Below are 25,496 nucleotides of genomic sequence, written 5' to 3'. Positions count from 1 at the left end.
GGTGTTAGTGTTTCCCTGGGGCTGTTTACCACCAAGAGCAGATCGTCCGCAAATGCTTCTGTCTTTATTTTTATGTCTCCGCAGTTTGCTCCTGTGAAGAGCGGTGTCTGTGCTAAGTATCTGAGTAATGGGTCTATCGATAGATTAAATAATAGCGGAGAGAGCGGGCAGCCCTGTCTAGCCCCTCTAAATAGGTCTATTCTGGGGGTGTTGAGTCCGTTAATTGTGAGGGTCGTGGTAGCGTTTGTGTGTGTTGTGTCTATGTAGGTCATAAATGTCTGTCCGAAACCCCGTCTTTCTAGCAGTGTATTTAAAAATGGCCAGGCCATTTTATCAAAAGCTTTTTCTGCGTCCAGACTCAGCAGCATCGTAGTTTGGCTTTCAGGGTTTTGTGCTGCGACCGTCGCCGCTATGGCAGCTCTGATGTTTTTTATAGCACTTCGCCCTTGTGTAAAGCCTTTTTGTGCCGGGTCTAGTATGGACGGAAGAATTTGCTGAAGTCTGTCTGCTAATATCTTGGATAGGAATTTGTAGTCACAGTTTAGTAACGCTATTGGCCTGTAGGACTTTGGGTCTGTTGTGTCCTTGTTTGGTTTGGGGAGCAAGATCGTTCTAGAGTTTCCAAAATCTTCTGTTTGTGTGTCGTTTGTGTATATTGTGTTGTAGAGTTGAGTCAGTATTGGCACGATATCTGTTGTTAATATTTTGTAGTATTCTGTCGTGAATCCGTCGGGGCCCGGTGTTTTTCCCCCTGGTGCCTTCGCTATTGCCTCCCGTACTTCTTCTTCCTGTATGTCAGCGTCTAGTAAGGATTTTTGTTCTTCAGTTAGTTTTGGTAAGTTTACGGAGTCCAGGAAGTTGTTTATGTCTTGTATGTCCGTTGGCTCTGCTCTATATAGGTCTTCGAAATATTCTTGTAATATTTGGGCTATCTCGTCCTGTCGCGTTGTGAGGTTGTCTCCGTTGTTGTGTCTTAAAGTCAATATCGGTTTGTGTGGTTGTCTTTCTTTTGTCAGGTTAGCTAGCAGACGTCCTGTCTTGTTTCCCCATCTATAAAATTTGTTTTTTGTTAATTGGGTTTGCCAGTGCGCGTGGGTATGTACGAACGTGTTTAGTAAGTGTTTTGCTGTGGTGAAAGTTTGATACGAGTTATCGTCTCGTGAGTTCATATGTTCTTTTTGTGCTGTCAGAAGGGAGTGGTGTAGTGTATCGAATTCGGTTTGGAACTTTTTCCTTCTGTGAGATAAGTAACTTATGATGTGTCCCCTCATTACTGCCTTTGAGGCTTGCCAAAATAGGTTTATGTTGTCTATATGTGCCCTATTGTCATCTGCATAGTTGTTCCAGTTAATTTTTGTGTATGTTCTAAAATCTTCTGACTCCCACAGATATGAGGGGAAGCGCCATATTTTTGTTAGTCTTCGCGGTGCGATCAGTTGCAGTCTCATTGCTATTGGTGCGTGATCACTGAGGGATATTGGATGTATTACCGATTGGTGGTGATTTTGAAAGATGTTGTTTGAGATTAAAAAGAAATCTATACGTGAGAATGAGTGGTAGGTGTTAGAGCAACATGTGTATTCCTTGTTGGTAGGGTTCATGAGACGCCATGGATCACATACACTGAGTTGTTCTTTTAGTGTTAATAATGCATGTGTGGTTGATAGTGTTTGGGTGGATGGCCCTGTTCTGTCCAGTGTTTCATCTTGTGTACTATTGAAATCTCCTCCCATGATTATTCTATCGTTAAGGTATGGCTGTAACTGTTCTATTAATGTGGTGTAGAATGTTGATTGATTTGTGTTGGGGGCGTAAATGTTCACCAGGGCGTAAATTTGTTCCTCCAGGTTTATTCTTGTTATCAGATATCTGCCCTGCGGATCAGCTACGTTTTGTAGTATTGTGTGTGGTATATTTTTCCTGATCAGGGTGGCTACTCCTCGTGACGCCGATGTGTGTGAGGCCGTATAGCATGCTTCTATCCATGGTGCTCTTAGTTCACCCCTTCCCTCCTTTTTCCAGTGTGTTTCTTGTAGAAACACTATGTCGGGTTTGTATCGTTTCAGGTGCGCTAATACTTTTTTCCGTTTGATTGGCGTGTTTAGTCCATCTACGTTCCAGGATAGTGTTTGTATCGTGGTGGGTGTTTGATAGTCGGTTTCTTCTATGTCTATAGGCATGTTAGTGTGTTTATGTTGGTTATAATTACCGTTACTTTTGCCTCTTTATCGTTGTCACATCCCTCGGTCCCAGCGAGCCGTGGATGCGACTGAGTGCTGGTCGTGCTGTGCCTGCGGGGTCCTCCGATCTTCCTATTGGTCTTATTTCTGGAGGTCAAATGGGTCGAGAAAAAAAACATCATAAAAAACATATAAAACTTAATGATAAACATGTAAACATTCAACATTAGATTCGCCTTTCACGTGGCAAGTGCCACATCCACGGTGTTTGGATCAGGGTTGTTGTAAAAAGCAAACTTGGTTTTCTTTAATTGTGTAACGATTAGATTGCATCCTTCTGTTAAGTTTTTGTCCCATTTCTCAAAAATATAGCCCTCCAATCTCACATTTAGTGTACAGAATCAGGCACACAACATTGGACATATAACTTGTGAATGTTCCAGGGATCAGTATATGTGAGCATGTTTTTTTGCTCCACTTACATTGCAGGGATATATTAACCTATTTCCGCCACATTGATGATATCATAATCATCTAGACTGACTCTAAACAAGAACTGATAAAATTTCATGAGAGATGTAATGCATTTCACCCCACCACAAACCTGACATTGAGCTACTCAGATATAGAAATCAACTTTTTGGACACCACCATAAAGATTTTAAACAATTTAATACAGACATCCCTCTACCAAAAACCCATTGATCGGCCCATGTACCTCAGACAGCTTCCAGCCCAAGCACATTAAAAGTCCATTCTCTACAGTCAGGCCATCAGATACAACTGGATTTGTTCTAGCCCATGAGACAAGTATGAACATTTACAGCATCTTAAAAGGACATTTTTAAGTCAGGACTATAATCTCACTTCAGTTAATGATCAGATGACCAGGATACCCAGAAATCAACTACTTCAGTACAGAGAAAAGGAAGAAAATAATCATGTACCTCTAGTAGTTAGTTGTTATCTCGCTTGGACGACGAGGGTCTGTAGCGCAGATCCAGAATGATCACGACCGAGAGCATTGTTCCATTCTACCTCTAGTAGTGACCTACAATCTACAGCTAGAAGTACTAAGGAAAACTGCACAGAAACTTTATCATACCCTAAGGCCACCTGCAGACGGGCGGAATTTCCACCCCTGGAAGCTGCCATAGGATTGCGTTAACAAACGCAGTCCTATGCAGACGGCCGCGATTTGGCCGCGTGAAATCTCGTGCGGCAAAAAAATCACGGCATGCTCTATTTCTGTGCGGGGCTTGCAGGGCCCCGTACAGAAACGTCACTCACCAGCCGCCGGCTCCGCTCTGCGCATGTGCCGGCTGCCCAGCAGCCGACACATGAAAGAGCCGGGGCCGCGGGAGCAGGTGAGTGACACGCTGCTCTCTGCAGACGCTCGGGTCGGGTCCCACTGCGAGAATTCTCACAGCCGGATCTGACCCGGCCATCTGCAGGCGGCCTAAACAAGAATGACCGCCTGAAAACCATATTTCCAAACCCTCCCCTGTTATGTTACAGGCAACCTATAAATTTGAGGAACTTTATAATCAGGAGTGCATTACCCTCGGACACACAAAAAGTAACTTATCCATGTAAGGTAAGGAGCTGTAAGACCTGCTCACATGTCCTGACTGCGGACAGGATACAGATCCCCAACACAGAGCAGGACTATAAGATCCCAGGGACATTCACATGTTCCACGTTCAATGTTGTGTATCTGATCCTGTGTAGTAAATATACAAAAGGGGGGGCTTTATGTTGGAGAAACAGGACAAAAACTTAAATCAAGGATGAGATGATATCTCATTGCCGCACAATCAAAGAAAGAAAGACAGAATTGCCTGTGGCTGAGCATTTTGCTTTTCAAGAACATAACATAGAATATATGAAGGTTATTATATTAAAAGAGAAATTCCCTAAGTAGATTTGAAAGCTTAATGTAACATCATGTATTTTCGTTACCCATTAAGAGATATCATATCTACAAGATTCCTTTGTTTCTCTTGTTGAGAACAGTCACATTTTGCTCTACTGGCTAACACCGTACCAAACTTTTGTCTTTTTACCAAATATTTTCAGACTGTTTCTGATTAAAGTCAATTGTATTTACTAGCTATACAAACTAAATGAATAACAAATATCTGTTACTGCCCACCTTGTTGTATATAGTGCTTTAATAATTTACCCCTCTTAGAATGGAGATAAGTCCCATAAAATAAAGATAAAATAATGCATTATCCACTTAATGTAAGACAGTAAGTAGTTGGTATAAGTGCATTAATATAACACACAAAGAGTGGTAGCGTGTGAGTGAATTAGCTAGATATGACGCAGCTGTCAATGGAAGTACATTAGTATAACAAATGATACATATAATGGGTTACCGTGAGGTGTATATATCTTTGGCTGTCACATTGAACGTGAATTGGCTACAAAATTACATCCTAGACATTACACAGCGCACACAGGGCATATTAAATCTGACACAGCAAAGCATGACGACATGATTTATATGGCTGCTTCCCATCTGCCTCCTTGTGCTGTTCATGCGAGAAGATGAGGTGGATTTAATGGATCACCAAGCATGCAAGAATGGCTAGGCACTAATGATGCAATAGAGCAAGTTATTGATCAAGGCTCTTTGGTAATGGAAACTATCAGCTAAACTGTAGCTTGTGGTATAGTGAATACATAAAATTCATCATTTTTTGGGACTCTATTACGTAAAAGAAATATAGAATAAAACAATTCTAATTAGTCAATTTTCAGATTTATCTTGATTGATAACCCAATAGTTATAAAAAATGTGGAGTACACTCAAAGAAATCTACAGGTATATTATGCTATTCAAATTATGCCGACTGACACTACTTAGAAGCATTACTGTAGTGTTCGAAAAGATTGCAGACATAACTGGTATCCACCCGTGAGGGGCTCGTAAGCCCATATACAACATAAGATAACAGCAGTTCTAGTAGTATAAACATTGTGGGCTTCAAATACCTTTCTGGTTATAAAGCCGGCCCAGGTCTAATTTTTGCACTGGGCTCCACAAATCTTTGGACCCTGTAATTTCATGAGCACTTGGTACTTCTGAATTAAAGGGCTCCTATACAGAACAACTGGTCATTTTTGGCTATTAGTTGTTCAATTAAAATTAACGTTAATAATAGAGATGAGCGAGCACCAAAATGCTCGGGTGCTCGTTACTCGGGACGAAATTTTCGCGATGCTCGAGGGTTCGTTTCGAGTAACGAATCCCATTGAAGTCAATGGGCGACTCGAGCATTTTAGTATATCACCGATGCTCGCTAAGGTTTTCATTTGTGAAAATCTGGGCAATTCAAGAAAGTGATGGGAACGACACAGCAACGGATAGGGCAGGCGATGGGCTACATGTTAGGCTGCATCTCAAGTTCCCAGGTCCCACTATTAAGCGACAATAGCGGCAAGAGTGGGCCCCCCCCCCCCCAACAACTTTTACTTCTGAAAAGCCCTCATTAGCAATGCATACCTTAGCTAAGCATCACACTACCTCCAACAAAGCACAATCACTGCCTGCATGACACTCAGCTGCCACTTCTCCTGGGTTACATGCTGCCAAACCCCCCCCCCCCCCCCCGCACGATGCAGTGTCCACAGCGCACACCAAAGTGTCCATGCGCAGCCTTCAGCTGCACTCATGCCACACGCTGGCCTCATAGCCACACCACCCTCATGTCTATTTATAAGTGCGTCTGCCATGAGGAGGAACCGCAGGCACACACTGCAGAGGGTTGGCACGGCTAGGCAGCGACCCTCTTTAAAAGGGGCGGGGCGATAGCCCACAATGCTGTACAGAAGCAATGAGAAATATAATCCTGTGCCACCGCCATCAGGAGCTGCACACGTGGGCATAGCAATGGGGAACCTATGTGCCACACACTATTCATTCTGTCAAGGTGTCTGCATGCCCCAGTCAGACCGCGGTTTTTTATAAATAGTCACAGGCAGGTACAACTCCGCAATGGGAATTCCGTGTGCACCCACAGCATGGGTGGCTCCCTGGAACCCACCGGCTGTACATAAATGTATCCCATTGCAGTGCCCATCACAGCTGAGGTAACGTCCGATTAAATGCAGGTGGGCTTCGGCCCACACTGCATGCCCCAACCGGACCGGGGTTTTTAATTCATAGACACAGGCAGGTACAACTCCCTATTGTGAAGTCCCTGTGGACCGACAGCATGGGTGGGTGCCAGGAAGCCACCGGCAGTACATAAATATATCCCATTGCATTGCCCATCACAGCTGAGGTAATGTCATGTTTAATGCAGGTGGGCTTCGGCCCACACTGCATGCCCCAGTCAGACTGGGGTTCTTTAGAAGTGGACACATGCAGTTACAACTCCGTGTGGACCCACAGCATGGGTGGCTCCTTGGAACCCACCGGCTGTACATAAATGTATCCCATTGCAGTGCCCATCACAGCTGATGTAACGTCAGCTTTAATGCAGGTGGGCAAAAATTAATTGGATTACACTGTAGGCGAGGGCCCCCAAAAATTGGTGTACCAACAGTACTAATGTACGTCAAAAAAATTGCCCATGCCCAACCAAGAGGGCAGGTGAAACCCATTAATCGCTTTGGTTAATGTGGCTTAATTTGTAACTAGGCCTGGAGACAGCCCAGTTAAAATAAAAATTGGTTCAGGTGCAAGTTTCAACGCTTTAATGAGCATTGAAACGTATAAAAATTGTTTACAAAAATTATATGACTGAGCATTGTGGGCCTAAGAAAAATTGCCCGTTCGGCGTGATTACGTCAGGTTTCAGGAGGAGGAGCAGGAGGAGGAGGATGAATATTATACACAGATTGATGAAGCTAAAAGGTCCACGTTTTTGATGGTGATAGAGAACAATGCTTCCATCCACGGGTGCAGCCTACGTATTGTTTAGGTATCGCTGCTATCCGCTGGTGGAGAAGAGAAGTCTGGGGAAATCCAGGCTTTGTTCATCTTGATGAGTGTAAGCCTATCGGCACTGTCGGTTGACAGGCGGGTACGCTTATGTGTTGATGATTCCCCCAGCCGCACTAAACACCCTCTCTGACAAGACGCTAGCCGCAGGACAAGCAAGCACCTCCAGGGCATACAGCGCGAGTTCAGGCCACGTGTCCAGCTTCGACACCCAGTAGTTGTAGGGGGCAGAGGCGTCACGGAGGACGGTCGTGCGATCGGCTACGTACTCCCTCACCATCCTTTTACAGTGCTCCCGCCGACTCAGCCTTGACTGGGGAGCAGTGACACAGTCTTGCTGGGGAGCCAGAAAGCTGTCAAAGGCCTTAATGAGTGTTCCTCTGCCTGTGCTGTACATGCTGCCTGATCTCCGTGCCTCCCCTGCTACCTGGCCCTCGGAACTGCGCCTTCAGCCACTAGCGCTGTCGGATGGGAATTTTACCATCAGTTTTTCCGCCAGGGTCCTGTGGTATAGCATCACTCTCAAAACCCTTTCCTCTTCGGGTATGAGAGTGGAAAGGTTCTCCTTATACCGTGGGTCGAGCAGTGTGTACACCCAGTGATCCGTAGTGGCCAGAATGCATGTAACGCGAGGGTCACGAGAAAGGCATCCTAACATGAAGTTAGCCATGTGTGCCAGGGTACCTGTACGCAACACATGGCTGTCCTCACTAGGAAGATCACTTTCAGGATCCTCCTCCTCCTCTTCCTCCTCAGGCCATACACGCTGAAAGGATGACAGGCAAGCAGCATGGGTACCCTCAGCAGTGGGCCAAGCTGTCTCTTCCCCCTCCTCCTCATCCTCCTCATGCTCCTCCTCCTCCTCCTCAACGCGCTGAGATATAGACAGGAGGGTGCTCTGACTATCCAGCGACATACTGTCTTCCCCCGCCTCTGTTTCCGAGCGCAAAGCGTCTGCCTTTATGCTTTGCAGGGAACTTCTCAAGAGGCATAGCAGAGGAATGGTGACGCTAATGATTGCAGCATCGCCGCTCACCATCTGGGTAGACTCCTCAAAGTTTCCAAGGACCTGGCAGATGTCTGCCAACCAGGCCCACTCTTCTGTAAAGAATTGAGGAGGCTGACTCCCACTGCACCGCCCATGTTGGAGTTGGTATTCCACTATAGCTCTACGCTGCTCATAGAGCCTGGCCAACATGTGGAGCGTAGTATTCCACCGTGTGGGCACGTCGCACAGCAGTCGGTGCACTGGCAGATGAAACCGATGTTGCAGGGTGCGCAGGGTGGCAGCGTCCGTGTGGGACTTGCGGAAATGTGCGCAGAGCCGGCGCACCTTTCCGAGCAGGTCTGACAAGCATGGGTAGCTTTTCAGAAAGCGCTGAACCACCAAATTAAAGACGTGGGCCAGGCATGGCACGTGCGTGAGGCTGCCGAGCTGCAGAGCCGCCACCAGGTTACGGCCGTTGTCACACACGACCATGCCCGGTTGGAGGCTCAGCAGCGCAAGCCAGCGGTCGGTCTGCTCTGTCAGACCCTGCAGCAGTTCGTGGGCCGTGTGCCTCTTCTCTCCTAAGCTGAGTAGTTTCAGCACGGCCTGCTGACGCTTGCCCATCGCTGTGCTGCCATGACGCGCGACACCGACTGCTGGCGACGTGCTGCTGCTGACACATCTTGATTGCGAGACAGAGGTTGCGTAGGAGGAGGAGGAGGAGGAGGAGGAGGGTGGTTTAGTGGAGGAAGCATACACCGCCGCAGATACCACCACCGAGCTGGGACCCGCAATTCTGGGGGTGGGTAGGACGTGAGCGGTCCCAGGCTCTGACTCTGTCCCAGCCTCCACTAAATTCACCCAATGTGCCGTCAGGGAGATATAGTGGCCCTGCCCGCCTGTGCTTGTCCACGTGTCCGTTGTTAAGTGGACCTTGCCGGTAACCGCGTTGGTGAGGGCGCGTACAATGTTGCGGGAGACGTGGTCGTGCAGGGCTGGGACGGCACATCGGGAAAAGTAGTGGCGACTAGGAACTAAGTAACGCGGGGCCGCCGCCGCCTTCATACCTTTGAAAGCCTCCGTTTCCACAACCCTATACGGCAGCATCTCCAGGCTGATAAATTTGGCTATGTGCACGTTTAACGCTTGAGCGTGCGGGTGCGTGGCGGCGTACTTGCGCTTGCGCTCCAACACTTGCGCTAGCGACGGCTGAACGGTGCGCTGAGAGACATTGGTGGATGGGGCCGAGCACAGCGCAGGTGAGGGTGTGGGTGCAGGCCAGGAGACGGTAGTGCCTGTGTCCTGAGAGGGGGGTTGGATCTCAGTGGCAGGTTGGGGCACAGGGGAGAGGCAGTGGTGCAAACCAGAGGCGGTGAACGGCCTTCGTCCCACCTTGTGGGGTGCTTGGCCATCATATGTCTGCGCATGCTGGTGGTGGTGAGGCTGGTGGTGGTGGCTCCCCGGCTGATCTTGGCGCGACAAAGGTTGCACACCACTTTTCGTCGGTCGCCTGCACTCTCAGTAAAAAACTGCCAGACCTTTGAGCACCTCGGCCTCTGCAGGGTGGCATGGCGCGAGGGGGCGCTTTGGGAAACAGTTGGTGGATTATTCGGTCTGGCCCTGCCTCTACCCCTGGCCACCGCACTGCCTCTTCCAACCTGCCCTGCTGCTGCACTTGCCTCCCCCTCTGAAGACCTGTCCTCAGTAGGCGTAGCAAACCAGGTGGGGTCAGTCACCTCATCGTCCTGCTGCTCTTCCTCCGAATCCTCTGTGCGCTCCTCCCTCGGACTTACTCCAATTACTACTACCTGAGTGATAGACAACTTTGTCTCATCGTCACCCACTGAAAGCTCTTGAGACAGTTGCCGGAAGTCCCCAGCCTCATCCCCCGGACCCCGGGAACTTTCCAAAGGTTGGGCATCGGTCACGACAAATCGGCCTCTACCCCTGGCCACCGCACTGCCTCTTCCAACCTGCCCTGCTGCTGCACTTGCCTCCCCCTCTGAAGACCTGTCCTCAGTAGGCGTAGCAAACCAGGTGGGGTCAGTCACCTCATCGTCCTGCTGCTCTTCCTCCGAATCCTCTGTGCGCTCCTCCCTCGGACTTACTCCAATTACTACTACCTGAGTGATAGACAACTTTGTCTCATCGTCACCCACTGAAAGCTCTTGAGACAGTTGCCGGAAGTCCCCAGCCTCATCCCCCGGACCCCGGGAACTTTCCAAAGGTTGGGCATCGGTCACGACAAACTCCTCCGGTGGGAGAGGAACCATTGCTGGCCATTCTGGGCAGGGGCCCGAGAACAGTTCCTGGGAGTCTGCCTGCTCCTCAGAATGTGTCATTGTAATGGAGTGAGGAGGCTGGGAGGAAGGAGGAGCAGCAGCCAAAGGATTCAGAGTTGCAGCAGTGGACAGCGCAGAATTCTGGGTGGTCGATAGATTGCTGGATGCACTTTCTGCCATCCACGACAGGACCTGCTCACACTGCTCATTTTCTAATAAAGGTCTACCGCGTGGACCCATTAATTGTGAGATGAATGTGGGGACGCCAGAAACGTGCCTCTCTCCTAATCCCGCAGCAGGCGGCTGCGATACACCTGGATCAGGAGCTTGGCCTGTGCCCACACCCTGACTTGGGCCTCCGCGTCCTTGCCCGCGTCCACGTCCTCTAGGCCTACCCCTACCCCTCAGCATGCTGTATTACCAGTAGTGCAGAAACAGAATGCTGTAATTAAATGTGCCGCTTATTGGCCTGTGGTTGGAGGCTGACTTCCCTTACGGAACGCACAGCAGATCCAGGAAACAATTTTGCGCAAGGCTGCTGTAACGCTTAGCTGCGTATTAATTAGGACTACTACCCCCAGCAGATAGATACTGTAGGCAGCGTATAATATTATGTATACTGTTTCCCTCTGGCGGGATGACGGCGCTGATGTAACAGAGACAGCAGATCCAGGAAACAATTTTGCGCAAGGCTGCTGTAACGCTTAGCTGCGTATTAATTAGGACTACTACCCCCAGCAGATAGATACTGTAGGCAGCGTATAATATTATGTATACTGTTTCCCTCTGGCGGGATGACGGCGCTGATGTAACAGAGACAGCAGATCCAGGAAACAATTTTGCGCAAGCCTGCTGTAACGCTTAGCTGCATATTAATTAGGACTACTACCCCCAGCAGATAGATACTGTAGGCAGCGTATAATATTATGTATACTGTTTCCCTCTGGCAGGATGACGGCGCTGATGTAACAGAGACAGCAGATCCAGGAAACAATTTTGCGCAAGCCTGCTGTAACGCTTAGCTGCGTAATAATTAGGACTACTACCCCCAGCAGATAGATACTGTAGGCAGCGTATAATATTATGTATACTGTTTCCCTCTGGCGGGATGACGGCGCTGATGTAACAGAGACAGCAGATCCAGGAAACAATTTTGCGCAAGCCTGCTGTAACGCTTAGCTGCGTATTTATTAGGACTACTACCCCCAGCAGACACGCAGTAAACTGAAGACGGTCACAGGCAGCCCAAATATAGTATTTTTCCCCAATTTTTTGGAAAAAGCCCACTGCCTATATAGCCTGAATATCTCTTTCCCTGCCTCACCAGTACTGGCCCTATACTCTGTACAATGACTGCAGACTGCGGCGGCAATGCTCTGCACGGCCGATATACAAAAAGAAAAAATTGTGCAACACTGCTAAAAGCAGCCTCAACAGTACTGCACACGGTCAGATGTGGCCCTAAGAAGGACCGTTGGGGTTCTTGAAGCCTAAAATCACTCCTAACGCTCTCCCTATAGCAGCTCCGGCACCAGCAGCACTTTCCCTGATCTCTGTCAGAATGCATCTGTGGCGAGCCGCGAGAGGGGCCGATTTATATACTCGGTTGACACCTGATCTCGCCAGCCACTCACTGCAGGGGGGTGGTATAGGGCTTGAACGTCGCAGGGGGAAGTTGTAATGCCTTCCCTGTCTTTCTATTGGCCAGAAAAGCGCGCTAACGTCTCAGAGATGAAAGTGAAAGTAAGTCGAACATCGCGTGGTGCTCGCCTCTAGTAACGAGCATCTCGAACACGCTAATGCTCGAACGAGTATTAAGCTCGGACGAGTACGTTCACTCATCTCTAGTTAATAATAATCTTTATGTATTTTCAAAATATTCTGCAGCTCTTTACAATTCAGATGGTACATGCACAAACAAAGTTAGATATTACAGACTAAAAAAAATAATTAACAATTCAAACAAGACGATTGAAGGCCTAGTCGTAAGAACCTACATTCTGCTCTATAAAGAAATGGATAACACAAAAGGTAGAAGTGCTTCTTCTATACAATGGTCCAGCCATCTTATACAGAATAGGGTAGTATACATAAGGGCTCCTTCACACGGGCACTGCAATTTTTGGCCGCCAGCATCACAACTGAAAATCACATAAATGAGAGGCAGCTGCAACCAAATAGCGGCTGCATCTTCCGTTTTCACACCCATTCAGACGGCCAGGATGCAGTCTATATACGCCGCAGGCTGGAATACTGTTGGTTGGGGGGAGAAAGTTTAGCCCTGCTAAACTCCCTCCCCCTTCCCTTCCCCTCTCTGCCCCTTGCCAGCTGACGGCAAAGGGGAGGGGCGGGAGCTAGTGTGGTAGACTCCCGCTCCCTCTCTGCCCCTTGTCAGCTGCCGGTAAAGAGAGGGGGAAGGACGGGACAAGAGCTTAGCAGAACTAGTGTGCTAGTCTTGCACCCAATCCTGCCCCCTTCCTTTGTCGGCAAGGCCGGAGAGGGGGAGGGAAGGGTGAGGGAATTTAGCAGAGCCACCGCTAAACTCCCTCCCACCCCCTTTTCTGGCAGCTCTCATAGGTTCCCATAGTAGTCTATGGGACCAGTCGGCGTATTCCGGCAAAATATAGGTCCAGACCTATCTTTTTCGTCAGCGTAAAAGTAGCCGGCTGGAATGTGCATTGTGTACGCTATCTTTTCTGGACAGCCAATTTTACACACCAAAAAAATTGCCCATCTGAACAAGTGCATTGGAATCCACTGCTTTATATGGTTGGGATTTTCAGCCTGTGTTTTATCACGGTAAAATAGCTGCGATAAAACGCTTGTGAAGGAGCCCTAAAGCTGTATGAGCCAGTCATCCAGCCAGTATCTGTGTATGTGCAGCCATGAAGTGCATTAGGGTGCAAGGACTGGGGGATACTGTTGAATGAAGGGATCAGGTTCTGAGGACTGATGTAGAATGTGGAAGGAGTAAAGAGAAAGGACTCAGCTTAGAGAATGTGATAGGCCTTCCTAAAAGTATCTGTTTTTAAGATGTGGAAATTACGTTTTCCACCTTGTCCGTCGATGCACCCGACCATTTAAAAAAGGCTTCAATATGACAGATCAGAATTGTTAATTTATGAGACAAGATTGGATAAATGGATTATGTGACTAGATTTTCAGGTTTATATTGAAATGGTGGGGTGCATCTACAATTTCTGAAGTGCAATACATTTGTCCGGCCGCTTCCACGCTGCTGTTCTGTGTTACTATCCAACATTATTTATACAAAATGAGACCCAGAACAGAGAGGGGTCTTTATCAAATGATATGTGAATTACTCAGCCATAACATTATAACCACTGACAGGTGAAGTGAATAACATAGATTATATTGTGTCAATGGCCTGTGGAGAGCGAAGGCTACATTCAATGATGCGCATGGGGGATTAAAGGTTAGACCATCTGGTCTGACCCACAACTGGGCTACTGTAGCACAAATGGCTGAAAAAGTTAAAGCGACCCTCCGGGCCTGGAGAAGGTTCTAAGATGGCCACACCAGCTTTTTTGACTTCCTGATATACACTGTGCATTAGTATACATCATTAGTCTAAGCCATTACATCTGCTTCGATGTCCAGTGCTGTCCATGTGAGCAGCGCTGGCCAGTCAGAGCAGCATGTTGTGCATACTAGTCAGAGAGATGATTCGGCCATCTTTACTTCTCCAGATTCAGAGGGCTGCTTTAATCCCAGCTATGAAAGAAAGTGGCAGAACACAAAGTGTATCACAGCTTGTTGCATATGCAGCTTCATAGCTCAAAAACTATTAAAGTGCCCATGCTGAGCCCCGCCTACCTCCAAAAGTGCCTATGATAGTCAGGCAAGCATCTGAAGTGGACCATAGATCAATGGAATAACATGACCTTCACCTTTTAAATTACATTATGTGAATAGTCAAGTATGTATAGCTCACTTACCAGGGGAAGCCATGGTACCAGGATGCACCACGGCAAAAAAGCAAGCCAGCAGAGACAGTATGATGCTGTGGACAATGTTTTTTCAGGAAACTTTGGCTCTTGGCATTTATGAGGATGTTACTTTGACATGGACCATTTACTGGAACATTGTTGCTGGCCACATATAACCCTGCAGTGGTATTCCCTAATGGCAGTGGCTTACTTCAGTGGGATAATGCACATTGCCACACTGCAAAAAATTGTACAGGAACGGTTTTAGCATCAAGACAAAGAGTTCAAGGCAAGATATTGGCTTGGTCTCCAGATTTCCCATATCTGATTCCAAACAAGCATCTGTGGGATGCCCCACATAGAGGATGCAAAGCATCTACTGCTAATGTCTTGGTGCCAGATACAACTGGGCACTTTCAAAGATTTTTGTGGAGACCGTGTCTTGATAGGTCTGAGCTGTTTTGGTGGCATGCGAGGGACCGACACAATGTCAGGCAGGTGGTTGTAATATTATGGCTGATTAATATATGTTAGGTCTTTTGCACATGGCTATATTATGGAGCCCTAATATGACCAACAAAACTTGCTATGAGCCCATTCTATGCCTCTGTCTGTATCTTTACATAATCTGTCAGAAAAAAAAATAGCGACATCATGCTGTATAAATCTTATTTGTATAGCGCCAACTTATTCCGCAGCGCTTTCAGGTAATTTATTTATTACCCACCCAAGCTGGGTACTCATTTTACCGACCTCGGAATGAGTCAACTTTGAGCGGGCTACCTGAACCACGTGGGGATTGAACTTGCAACCTTCAGGTCGTGAGCGAGAGCTTAGGACTGCATTTCTGCTGCCTAAGCACTCTGCCCCATAGTTTTGCTTACTATGCTGGCAATGCAGAAAAATAAAACAGACTATACTCACTCGTCCTTGCTCTGTGCAGCTCCAGGGTCTCCTCTCCATCCACATTGCTGGTGCTCTAAATACAAGCTAGAGTCAGTCTGTGGATGAGTCACCATGGGCTGCTGCAACCAGTCACAAACCTCAGCTATCAACCGCTGAGGTCTATGATTGGCTGCAGCAGCCTGTGATGTTCCATTTACAAACTGACTCTGCAGCTTGCATACAGAATGGAAAGGTGAATGGAAAGGTGGCGCCGAAAGGGAGCGAGGACGAATGAGTATAGTCTGTTTTATTTTTCTCTTTGCATGGCCAGCATATTAAACAAAAATATTAATAATTTAGAAAAACATTCTGAAAGCACTATATGGCACAATACAGAGATACTATGGGTCCGCAATAAGGATGGGCTGTCATGCAGATTCCACTCATGTGGCAATTACATGTGCATGAGCACCTACTGGCAAAGTTGAGTAAGATGCAATGTGTCTACAATCACAAATCTCATGGATTGTTGTGTTAACCATTATGTTTTTGCATTCCTCAATAATAAGGTAATTTGGCAAGAGTTATAGAAAATTGAAGTAAATGTTCTGCAAGAATTGCAATGGAAGCCATTAGTTGATTCCTGCTTTTCCCCTCAAGATTATGTTTATTTTACACAGAAATGATCCTTGTTTCTATATAATTATAAAGAGCCTTCTTACATTCTTATCTACAATGTTACAAACAATGTTTCTTTTGCTTATTAAACACCTACCTTTTCATAACATACATTAATTTTTTTCCCCCATTTACCAGAGTTTTCCAATTTGGGAAAAAGAAAATAAGATCTACTGTAAGCAGAATCTGGTAGATGGGACAGGGCCCAAGACTCACTGGACTCGAGAGCTTGTAGGAGATGAACTGATACTGGTGAGGCAATATAATAATCTATGTATTTAATTGTATATTTTCTATGAGTTAATTGGACAGCAATTCCAGACCACTAATGACTGAACAGAACTCTTATTACCTGCTTCCCATATTTATCTTACAGAGGATTGTCTGCACTAATACATAGTAAGAAAACCTCAGCTGTGAGCACGACAAGGTCGAGACAGGTTATAGCCTCTGAACATACATAAAGCGTACCTGCACTTTCAGGTGACTTTTCAACATAAGCAGCCATGTGTGCATTCACAAGCAATAACACAATATCTGGCCAATATATGACTTGTATCCTGCATTTTCAACAGTTTTTCCCTCTGAAGGCTCCATCTCTAACTTTCAGTTGTCACTGAGCTGGTGGGGGGAGACTAGCTGCTATGAGTTTTCTATACACTGCATATGGATGAAACTACAGATTTTGCTCCACAATGCTCTGTAGCACACACAAGAAATGACAGTCTCATGGAGCTCATTATACAGCAGCACTGAGTAGTGTAGATGTGAATTCAGTAGCTGTGAGACACTAAAAACTTTGGCCCATTTGGACAGCTATTTTGTCTGTCTGTGTCCTGTCCATGTATTTCAGAGACAGCACATGGGCCAATTATAGCCAATTACGCTATTCCTATGAGTATTTATTTCACATGAATGGATAGTCCGTGTAAAAATAAATAAATAAAAATCGCTGCATTGATGTCTGGTCCATGTCACAGACAAGAGTAGGCCATGCAATTGACACTACTGCCATCACTCAGACAGCACACAGATGCAAGTTGTGCCCAAGATGCTCAGGTGCAACTCGCAAACGGCCATCTGAATGTGGCCTTACTACTAGTTGCAACTATATATTTGTGTGAATCTCTCTGCCTCTATCTCCCTCTGCGGAAGCTGTTTCCTCCCCCTCTCCTATGTATAGACTTCTATAGAAAGCATGAGACAACACTCACTCCCAATTTCTGTGTTCTGTTTTGGGGTCTGCAGTGGATAGCAAGTTACAAGGAAGAGAAACCCAGTGCTTTAGAGTGATTTTTGAGCACAAAAATGTAATTTTAGGTACCGTATTTTCCGGTGTATAAGACGACTGGGCGTATAAGACGACCCCCAACTGTCAACTTATACGCCGGGATTACGCTGTAGAAAATAAAAATCAGTACTCACCTCCCGCGGCGTTGCTGCAGGCTGTCTCTCCCTCCCTCGTACTGGCAGAGCATTGCTTTCTGGAAGCAGGGCTTGAATGCCCCACCTCCAGAAAGCTAATGCTCTGACTGGCTAACTCAGCGCGGTTCAATGACATCATTGAATGGCCGTGATTGGTTAACGCATTCATTGGCTGATGCTGCGCTGAGTTAGCCAATTAGCTGATGCTGCGCTGAGTTAGCCAATTAGAGCATTAGCTTTCTGGAGGTTGGGCATTCAAGCCCCGCATCCAGAAAGCAATCCTGTTCCGGCATGAAGGAGGGAGCAACAGCCTGCAGCAGCACCACGGGAGGTGAGTATTGATTTTTTTTCTACAGCATATTGCCGGCGTATAAGACGACCCCCGACTTTGGAGAAGATTTTCCAGGATTAAAAAGTCTCCTTATACGTTGGAAAATACGGTATTTAAAGTGATTTGTAATTGTGCTAGTTATCACATTGGCTATAATTGGTTATAATAAGCATAAATTGTCAAAGGGCGGCTTTACACAGGCATATTTGTATGTATTTTAGCACACGTAAAATTTACGCACACAATACACCGGGAATAGAATTCAATGGCTTCATTCTCATTTTCTGATTTAAAAATATATATCCTGCTTTATTTTTGGGCGAAGTTGTGCACCAAGGTTCCCCATGGAAGGTCATGGGAGGTGCGCAAATGCGCAGGAAATGTGTACACAGATGCAACACATTGGGACCTCATTAGGTTAAATTAAACTAGGGCGAGTTCATCTGCCGTGCACAAATGAACATGCACTGTGTGTACAAAAAGTATAGTAAAATGTGCCGATACATGCACGAAATAGCCTCATCCATAACGCAAATAGGTTGCGCTGAGACGTGTGCGAACACGTATATGCCGGTGTGACATCAAGGAGAAATCTTGAATGAGTGAGAAACTGAAAAAATAAAATAAAATAAGAAAACCATATAACTTTTGTTTATACTATATATTAACATTATTTATATAAATCTGGACAGCAATTTTATTTTCTATAACGAAAAAACACGATTCTAATAATTATCTCTACATCTGGCATATAGAGGAGTCTATTAGGTGCTTTAAGTGTAAAATTCACATGGATAATATAGATCTATTGCAATGTATTATACTGTAGAAGAGATCATAGGATCTCTATTGATCTACCTATTCAAGTCCTTTACTGGAACTGAAGCAAAAAAAAAATTTTCAAAAATGTCAAATTACAAAGACCTTTATTTTGGGGGGAAAAAACTGTATATAATTGGTATCGTTTATCATTTTAAAAAAATCTAACAAATTACACAATAGCTCTTTTTATATATCTGCCTCCCAATGGCTGAGTACAAAGAAATCCAAAAATTGGAATGTACCCCAAAATGACAGCAGTAAAAACAAAAATGCAAGGCTTCTCACAAATAACGAGCGCTCATACAACTCAACTAAAGGAAAAATAAAAATGTTAAGAGTCTTAGGCTTCTTCCCCATGAGCGTATTTTGGACACCGTTTTCACGGTCGGCCGATATACGCTACCATCTGGGGCGTTAAAGCTCCTGAACAGGCGCACAAATCTAACGTTTGTGCGCCCGTTCCCACAGCATGGGCCCCGGCGCATATACACCGAGGCTACCATGCCATCGCCCCTTTCCCCTCGCAGGCTCATCTCTGCTCTCCTCCCTGCAATGGGAGGGGGCGCAGCTAAGCACTGCCCCATTCCGCCCCCTCCCATTGCAAAGAGCGAGCGGGGAGGAGAGCAGAGGTGAGCCTGCGAGCGGGGAGGAGAGCAGAGGGAGAGAGTTTAGCAGCCATGCTGCTAAACTCCCTTCCACCTGCGGCCGCTGCCATGGGCTCCCATAGGGCCAACATATTCCGGCCCAAAAGCTAGTTCCAGGACTATCTTTTGGGCCTGACATAAAAATGCCCGGTGCTATATTGGGGCTTTTACGTCACGAGAATACGGGCATGTGATCTGATGCATTGGAATCCAATGCATCAGATCACAGCGTATATCGTCTGGCTGTGAAAACGTGTAGCACTGTTTTGCACACACATACACGCATGCAAAACAACGCTCATGTGAACGAGGCCTAACGGAAGAAAGGGGGGCTTTTGAGTTATTTTTTATACTATTTAATAAACTTTTCACCTCTTACTTTTATCCCACTTGGGGACTTGAAATTCAATAGAACAATCATTCATGTAAAAAACATTGACCATGTACTACATAAGACTATTAGACCCTTTTACTGGATGGGCCTAATATACCTCTGTAAATGGCAGACCTGAAGGCCATTATTGGGGCTCCAGTTGTCACAGCAACCTATCAGCACCCTGCAATTGCGAGGGAATGATGGACAGCAAAAGGAGCCTCTTCTCTCTGTCAACCAGTTACATGCTGCGGTAGCATTGACAGTGACAACTAAGAGGTTAAACATCTAGGATCAGAGGTATCCTCAATCTCAGGCATTAGAGCTGGAGCCTGGTTGTCATCAGACAAAAAAAACACCTACTCCCTCTGGCACTAGATGTCCATACCGGCCTTATTCCTATGCACCATTACATTTTTTAGTTTAGGAGCCATTAGCTCCTAGGTAATTTTTTTTAGTCTGTAGTCTGTTGCATCAAAATAAGGTCCCTTAGTGCCCACCGTAAAAAAGTGTATTGGCAGTCACTAAGGGGTTAAAGAGTTGTCTCAAGAACACAACCCTGTCCTTATGCCCTATTGGGACATAAGAATATCATAGAGACGGTTTCATTGCTTGGGCGTTTAATGCTGTAGATGCCGCTGTCAATGTCAAACCACAGTGTCTAAGTGGTTTAGAATCCCTTCCCGCATCCTAGTGCCCCCCGTCATGCAATCCTGAGGTACAGATGATTGCCATGGCAGTCAGAAGCCAAATAATGGCCTCAAAGTCTGCCATATACTGTGGCTTACCATTGCTAATTGTGATCACCCCATCTATTTCCCCTCATGAAAATGAAAATATTTGGGCCTACATGTTCGAATTCTAAAACACCTATGGGGTCAAAACCATCTCAATACCCCTGGATGATTTCCATGAGGGATGTAGTTTCCAAAAGGGCAGTTTTCAGGGGTGTTTCTTATGTCATAGCACCTGAAAACTTGAAATGGTAAAATAGATCCAAGGAAACAGCTTACCCATCAGAAGTAGAATGCATTCGCTGCTGGTAATAGGTATAATGGTAGCGCACGGATTGCTCGTGGATCAGCAAATATAGGGCAACATCCAATAATTCCTATTTTACTGACTTTTAACAGGCTAATAAAGCCTATCATTTTATATTCAAACCTATGTTGCTAGACTTTTATTGGTAGTCTTGGATGTTAACCTTGAAATGATCCTTAGAAAAATAAAATTTTGAAAATTGCACATTTTTCTAAATTTTTTGAAAATTTTGGATTTTTAAAAAATAATTGCAAAACATTGACCAAAATTTACCAGATTAGTATAGTATAATATGTCCCAAAAAAAATATTCTTTTTGTGGACTAGTGCCAGGCATGTACTAATATGAAATGTGTGGTTTGTAATACTACATTTCTCAGCAGCCACTCCATAAAAAACATTCAGATACGCAAATATCACTGTTGAAATTTCTGTCTCACTGAAGACATTAATTTTAAGAGAAAGCAAACAGCAATATGTGTTAACATATTTCCTAGTGAAAGGTTGTACTTTATTCTACTAATGAGTCTATGTAAAGAAGTGGCAGAGTACAAAGTGCTATATCTGGCACCCATTGTTGTGTATGACAGAGGAATCGTTAAATGACATTGTACACAGGCTGCATTGACACTCAGCGATACTAATGCACCTCATTAGTTTATACTGATGAGCTGACCAAACACTGAGGTCAATAGGAACATCATATTAACACAAGCAGGTCTTTGTTTCCTGACCAAACTCTCATTATCGTTATCTATATACAAAGAGGTCATTGTGCTTTTGCTCATTAAGACCCTAGTCTAAAATATTGTTTCATCTTCAAAATTGCCTTTATTATCATTTTTCCCTAATTATAAAATTCACTTTCACATTTTTCATTTATCACCAAACCTGACTCACTTGCACTTCTGCCAAAAGTCACCCAATAATTTGTCCTCAGAAAAGACCTACAAAGATTTAGCAATTTGTCAATTGAAAAGGGAACAGGACACTTTTTTACCATAACCTTTACTCATTTGACATTAAATCAACATTGTATCTACATCAAGAAGAAACTTTGTAACTTCAATCCAATATTTTACTGCACTCCAGATCACCCTCAAAGGAGACCAGGAAGTTGACATATTAGGAGTAGATTTCGGAAGGTTGGTGGTCATTCTATAACAAAAGAGTAGCTTTCCACTTTTACTCCTTAAAGCCTCATTCAGACAAGCGTGTTTATGTGTGTACATAGGTGCGCACAAAACCATGCGTCCATGTACGTGCAAAAACACACGAATGGCTGAGCGCTGCCTGTGATTAGCTGAGCTCTCAGCCAATCAGACACAGCCCTTTCAGCAGGCGGGGATTTAAAATTTTAGAGCTTCAAAGCAGTGCAGGGAGACAGACCCAACAGCGGCGGAGAGGTGAGTAGATATTTTTTTTTATTTTTTACACATGCTAGGGATGATTTTCGGGCAAGGCCTTATATTTAAAGCCCTTCTCCGAAAATCACTGCAGGGGTTGCTGGCAGCCCATCGCTTTCAATGGGGACTTGGTCAGCAGCGGTGAGGACTTGTCACAGTGTTCAGAGACAAGGGGACTCCCCGCAGGGAATATTTACACGCACCATGGACCTATGTGGTGCACGTATATCCTATGTTTTGCAGGTGCACGCATTTGCATGCCTGTAAAACATGGACATGAACACATCATAGGAAAACACAGTGTTCAAATAGACGAGCGGTTTTGTGCGCACCTATGTACGCACATAAACACGCTCGTCTGAATGAGCCCTAAGGCCGCTCTCACATAGATATTTTATTTCCGCAATTACCACAGCGTTCAAAATATTACCGCGGTAATTACGGTATAACGCTCTCATTGATTTTAATGGAGCCTCTTAGAAATGTGCTTCAAGGTGGCGCTTTCCAGTTTTATTCAGAGGAGTGTTTTATTTTTTGCGTTTAGCACAGCTCATCAATGATGGGGTGTGCTAAAGCCGCTGTCGGAGGCAGGAATGTTGGCTTCGAAAACGAAAGTAAAATCATCACACTTTGCCGGGGCCATGTGTGTGAGTGGCCTAGGGCTACTTGGGTACATACCTGCAACACATGCAATGTGGCCAGTCTGAAATTTAAATCTATAACCTTGCAAATTAATAGAAGTTGTGATCATGACCTACCACTAGTTTATCATTCTGTCGGATGTCTGTCCATGGTTCAACCAGTCTTGGTACACTCTTTATACCATGGTTTAGGAACAGCCAACAAGTGCAACTGTTTCAGAAATACTGGCACCACACCAACAATCTCCTTGCAGTCAAAGTCTCACAAGTCATCATGTTTACCCATGACTGCCAAATGTTGCATTCTGGTATGCAGAAAAGAGGTCAGCTTATTATCTGAGAGCAGATCATGACACAGCCATCGTGTGGTACCCCATTACTAATCACAAGATGTCAATTGCCAGCTGTTCCTATAGTTTGGACATGTTCAATCTGACAGGTTCCCTTTAATGTAGTAATATTCTTTAATAGTGGTGTCTGTTGCATTTGTGAAATACAGAAGTTTGGACTTCCCACTGCTTGTGCAGCTCAAGTTTTGAAAGCCTCTGCACAGTCTCATGAAGTCCTTAATGGGGGCATGGCTGTGTGGTGCCTATTACAATGAATAGAGCTGTCTAGCATAGACTATTTTTAACATGGGATGTTAGGAAACAATGTCCGGCTCTGAGCTTTATGTTCTTGCTCATACTGCAATTTACAAAATCCCTCTACACAATAAATCTGATCTGATTCAGGTAGGCCGTTTTAGGTATACATAGCACAGGGTCCATACCATATAAATACTGAAAAGGTGACAGTTATTACATATGTGCCCCATGGTGTATTTGAGCGACTGTGCAATTTATCACAATGAAATTATAATATTGTTTTGCTGAAAGGAATTCTACATCCTTGGTAATAATTGAGTCTAACTTGTGATTGGTTCCCAGCAAGAGAAACCAAGTAATCTTGTAGATATGATACCTATTAATGGCTAACAAAAATACATGGTGTAAGAGCATGCTTCCGAACCAACGCAGGGTTCTTCTTCAGGCTTAAATGAAATAGATCCAAAGAGGCATGCATATTTATACACACAATCATATCTACAAGAGTACGTGGTTTCTCTTGCTGGGAACAATCACATAATATACCTCTTTGGATCTATTTCATTTAAACCCGAGGAAGGATCCTGAGAGGTCCAAAAGCTCGCTATAACATCATGTATTTTTGTTAGCCATTAAAAGCTATCATATCTACAAGATTACGTGGTTTCTCTTGCTGGGAACAATCATATTTTGCTCTACTGGATAACACGGTACCAAACCTTTGTTTACATTATTGAGTCTAACTGAAATGCTCGCTGTTACAGGTCTTTGGAGCTGATGACGTAGTCTGCACGAGGATATATGTGAGAGCTTGAGAAGCAATTTTGTCTGGCCTCTGAGAATCTTCCTGTGTCTTTCAGTAACATATGGATCATCTTCTTGTCACACATAACCCGTTGTATATTTTGAGGTTTTAAATAGTGTTGTCATCCACCAGCAAAATCAGATTGCGTTCTTACAAAATGCAGTTATCAATAGAAAGTATAAAACTCCAAAGATGTGAAGGTTATCACAGTATTCTGGTCTGGTGCTATCTAATTCTATAGATCCTGTCAAGCACACTTCTGCATTTACATATACCACTATGTTCTACCAGTAGTCATGATACACCCCTGATTCCAATTCTGTACATTTCAAGATTAGCATTAGAGAGAACTGACCCTTATGGATTGCTACATTTATGCTATAGAATTTTAAACCCACTCAGCACATGAATACTTATAGCTAGACAATTGACCTATCCCTCTCTAGTGCGCAAATAACTAAGCATACCATTCACAATATATAGCACCTTTAATACATGGAACAGGACTTAAAACTGCAGTGCCATTTGTAAAATGCAGCCATTTAGAATGGTGAATAATGCCTTAATGACACACGTCTAAGTGACCAAACCTAAAGTTGTCAGACAGCATTAGCAAATGTGACCAAGGCGCTCACATTGTTGTTTTGGGGGATACACCGTGTGAAGCCATAACATTGCCCTCTGACCTTCTGCAACTATGGGATTAGAGGTTCATTCATTCATCATTACGGTATGTTTAGAAGTTACTTTTTTTAACCAATTTCTCAGTAGCCACAATGTTTGCGTAGATTTAATGATCATCTCTATTAGATACACATATTTTCATATGATTAGACACATTTTATACTTATTAGTTAATAATAATACAGTGCTTGCAGGTTGCCTTTGCTGTGTAAAATACTTGCCTTTGTTCACAAGAAGTAATTCTGAGCCACAAGGTGGGCAGCAGAATGAAGATACAGGAATCACATATACCACTTATTTTACATTTAGGACCTGCTATGCATGCTTGGCTTTAGCTTCTAATGCTGAAATATAGGCGTTCACTCTTTTACTTTCAATATTTTTTCATTCAGATTTTTAAAACAAATTACACATTTTGTTCACTCCTCCAAATGCTTCATTTAGTCTATAGATAGAGATGAGCGTACTCGCTAAGGCAAATTACTCGAGCAAGTATTGCCATTTTCGAGTACATGCCCGCTCGTGCCAAAAGATTCGGGGGCTGGCGGGGGGGGGGGGGGGGGGAGAGGTGAGTTGCGGGAGTGAGCATGGGGAAGTAGGGGGGGGGGAGGGAGATATCCCCCTCCCCCTGTTCCTCCCTGCTCTCCCCCGCCACCCCCGAATCTTTTGGCACGGGCGGGCATGTACTCGAAAATGGCAATACTCGCTCGAGTAATTTACCTTAGCAAGTTTGCTCGCTCATCTCTATCTACAGAGCCTTCACTTACAGAAGAACTACCAAAACTGTATAAAAGTCACATGAAAAAGCAAATGAAGGG

The 25,496-nt window shown here is 45.0% G+C and overlaps 1 protein-coding gene across 1 annotated transcript in view; it reads left to right on the top strand.

The window, feature by feature from the left end:
* The window catches only part of CRABP1 (cellular retinoic acid binding protein 1), a 35,672-nt gene extending 10,537 nt beyond the window's left edge, over positions 1–25,135 (top strand). The window contains exons 3-4 of the mRNA XM_066589939.1: positions 16,059–16,172; positions 23,954–25,135. Of these exons, the coding sequence (XP_066446036.1) occupies positions 16,059–16,172; positions 23,954–24,004 (165 nt within the window). The 3' untranslated portion in view covers positions 24,005–25,135. The remainder of the gene's footprint in view (positions 1–16,058; positions 16,173–23,953) is intronic.
* The last annotated feature ends 361 nt before the right edge of the window (positions 25,136–25,496 follow it).

This window comes from Eleutherodactylus coqui, chromosome 2 (genome assembly GCF_035609145.1).
Source record: "Eleutherodactylus coqui strain aEleCoq1 chromosome 2, aEleCoq1.hap1, whole genome shotgun sequence".
Taxonomy (NCBI): domain Eukaryota; kingdom Metazoa; phylum Chordata; class Amphibia; order Anura; family Eleutherodactylidae; genus Eleutherodactylus; species Eleutherodactylus coqui.
The sequence above is the reverse complement of the archived record's forward strand: the minus strand, read 5'-3'. Positions and strand labels throughout refer to the sequence as shown.